General features: G+C 52.3%; 1 protein-coding gene across 1 annotated transcript in view; it reads right to left on the bottom strand.

The window, feature by feature from the left end:
• Positions 1-621: 621 nt before the first annotated feature.
• The window catches only part of LOC104394765 (myosin heavy chain, skeletal muscle, adult-like), a 16,210-nt gene continuing 15,058 nt past the window's right edge, over positions 622-1,773 (bottom strand). The window contains exons 25-27 of the mRNA XM_010004401.1: positions 1,622-1,767; positions 1,383-1,478; positions 622-777 (exon numbers count right to left, since the gene is read on the bottom strand). Of these exons, the coding sequence (XP_010002703.1) occupies positions 622-777; positions 1,383-1,478; positions 1,622-1,767 (398 nt within the window). The remainder of the gene's footprint in view (positions 778-1,382; positions 1,479-1,621; positions 1,768-1,773) is intronic.

Raw genomic sequence — 1,773 nt, 5'->3', positions numbered from 1 at the left:
AGATCTAATCACGCTCTTCTCCTGGTCACTGGCATTTTGGTTATTAAAAGAGCTCAGTGGATAAAGCTCTGAGAGTAGCACAGGGGAAAGGTCATAAAAATTACGCCTGTGGTCCACGGGGATATCGGGCACTGGCCTGTGCATGAGGAGCTTGTTCCGAGGAGGGTGCTGGCACTGCAGCACCCACTTTTCCAGAGTTCAAACCCAGAGCTCACCCCGGGGCTCCCTGCACAGGGCATGGGGAGCCTGATGGAAACACGCTGCGTCCTGCCCAGGAGGAGCCCAGAAAACACCGGTGGGAAACGGTGAGGGTGGGGGCACAGATCTGAAGTCCAGCCTCTGGGCAAGCTCTGACTCCCGTGGACATGCAGAGGTTAGAGCATAGACTCGTACAGTTACTGTCCTTGACTTCTCTTCATGTGCTCTTAAATATCTATTCATGTCTCAGTCACTAGGTAAAAAAGAAGGGATAAATAAGAAATAGCTAACAAGATGCAAAGCAATCTACATGTTTTATTCTCTACATACTGAGGTGGTTACAGAGACCAATTACACAAGAAAGTGACCTAGAGGTTCACATTTTGTGGATCCCTCACGTCACTTGGATGCCTCGTGACGCCTTCACTCTTCCTCTTCTATCTTCTTGCCATGAAACTCCCTGCTCTTGGCCCGGAGCTTGTTGACCTGTGACTCTGCAATGTCAGCCCGCTCCTCGGCTTCGTCCAGCTCGTGCTGGATCTTGCGGAACTTGGAGAGGTTGACGTTGGACAATTCCTCCTGTGCAGGAGAGGGAGAGGTGGTGAGGAGCCCAGGGGTGTAGTTTCATAGCTCTCACACCTCAGCTTCGCAGGGCAGTGGCTCTTCGTTCTGGGAAGGACCAGAACTTCATCCCCTACCACCACTGCTTACACATAAACCTCACTCAGACCTCCTCATCTCCTCCTCTTCAGGACCTTACAGTGAAAAACCTCCTACTTTAAAAGCAATTGTGTCACTTGGATTGGTCCTTGGTGTACTTATTCCCCCCCTACTTGATCCCTGGAAGTGGTGGGACACACTAAGTTGAGAAAGACCCTGAAGCCTTCTGCTGTGGATCAGCAGCAGAGACTCCTGAACATCTCAGCCAGTGGCTGTGGCCCCCGGATTTCTCTAGTTAAACCATCTAGTTAACCTGTGTTAAACCATCTGCAGAATGTCCCTCTGTTCATCCCTGATTAAGGGTGCTGAGAACTCAGCAAGGCCTCAAGACACGACACTGAAACAGCATGGAGAAGGCTGTTGTGTCCTGGGAGTTTCCTATGTGCTCCTTTCCTGCTGTTCATACTCATCTCAATGTGTGCGCTGCCCCGGTGGCTCTTACCCATGCTCCAAGCAATACTTACAGCCTCCTCAGCTTGTCTCTTGTAGGATTTCACCTTCATTTGCAGCTTGTCCACCAGGTCCTGCAGCCGCAGAATATTCTTCCGGTCTTCCTCAGACTAGAGCGGTTGGCAAACAGGGGAGAAAAGCTGAGATTGGTTCTGCACCATGTGAGGTTCACTGCTCCCCTTGGGGATGGTGGCTGCACAGCCTGACTTGCTGTCAGAACACTCTGCCAGCCCAAGGAGGCCTCCTGCCTTACCTGGTAGGTCAGCTCCTTCACCCTCCTCTCGTACTTGCGCACACCCTTCACGGCTTCAGCGCTGCGCTTCTGCTCAGCATCAACCTCCCCTTCCAGCTCCCGCACCTGCAACGACAAGCCCAGCTTTGGAGCTTCCCTGCTGGCTGCTGACA

The sequence above is a fragment of the Chaetura pelagica genome, unplaced genomic scaffold (genome assembly GCF_000747805.2).
Source record: "Chaetura pelagica isolate M959 unplaced genomic scaffold, ChaPel_1.0 scaffold509, whole genome shotgun sequence".
Taxonomy (NCBI): Eukaryota; Metazoa; Chordata; class Aves; order Apodiformes; family Apodidae; genus Chaetura; species Chaetura pelagica.
Note: the sequence above shows the minus strand (reverse complement) of the source record. Positions and strands in the feature narration are given on the sequence as shown.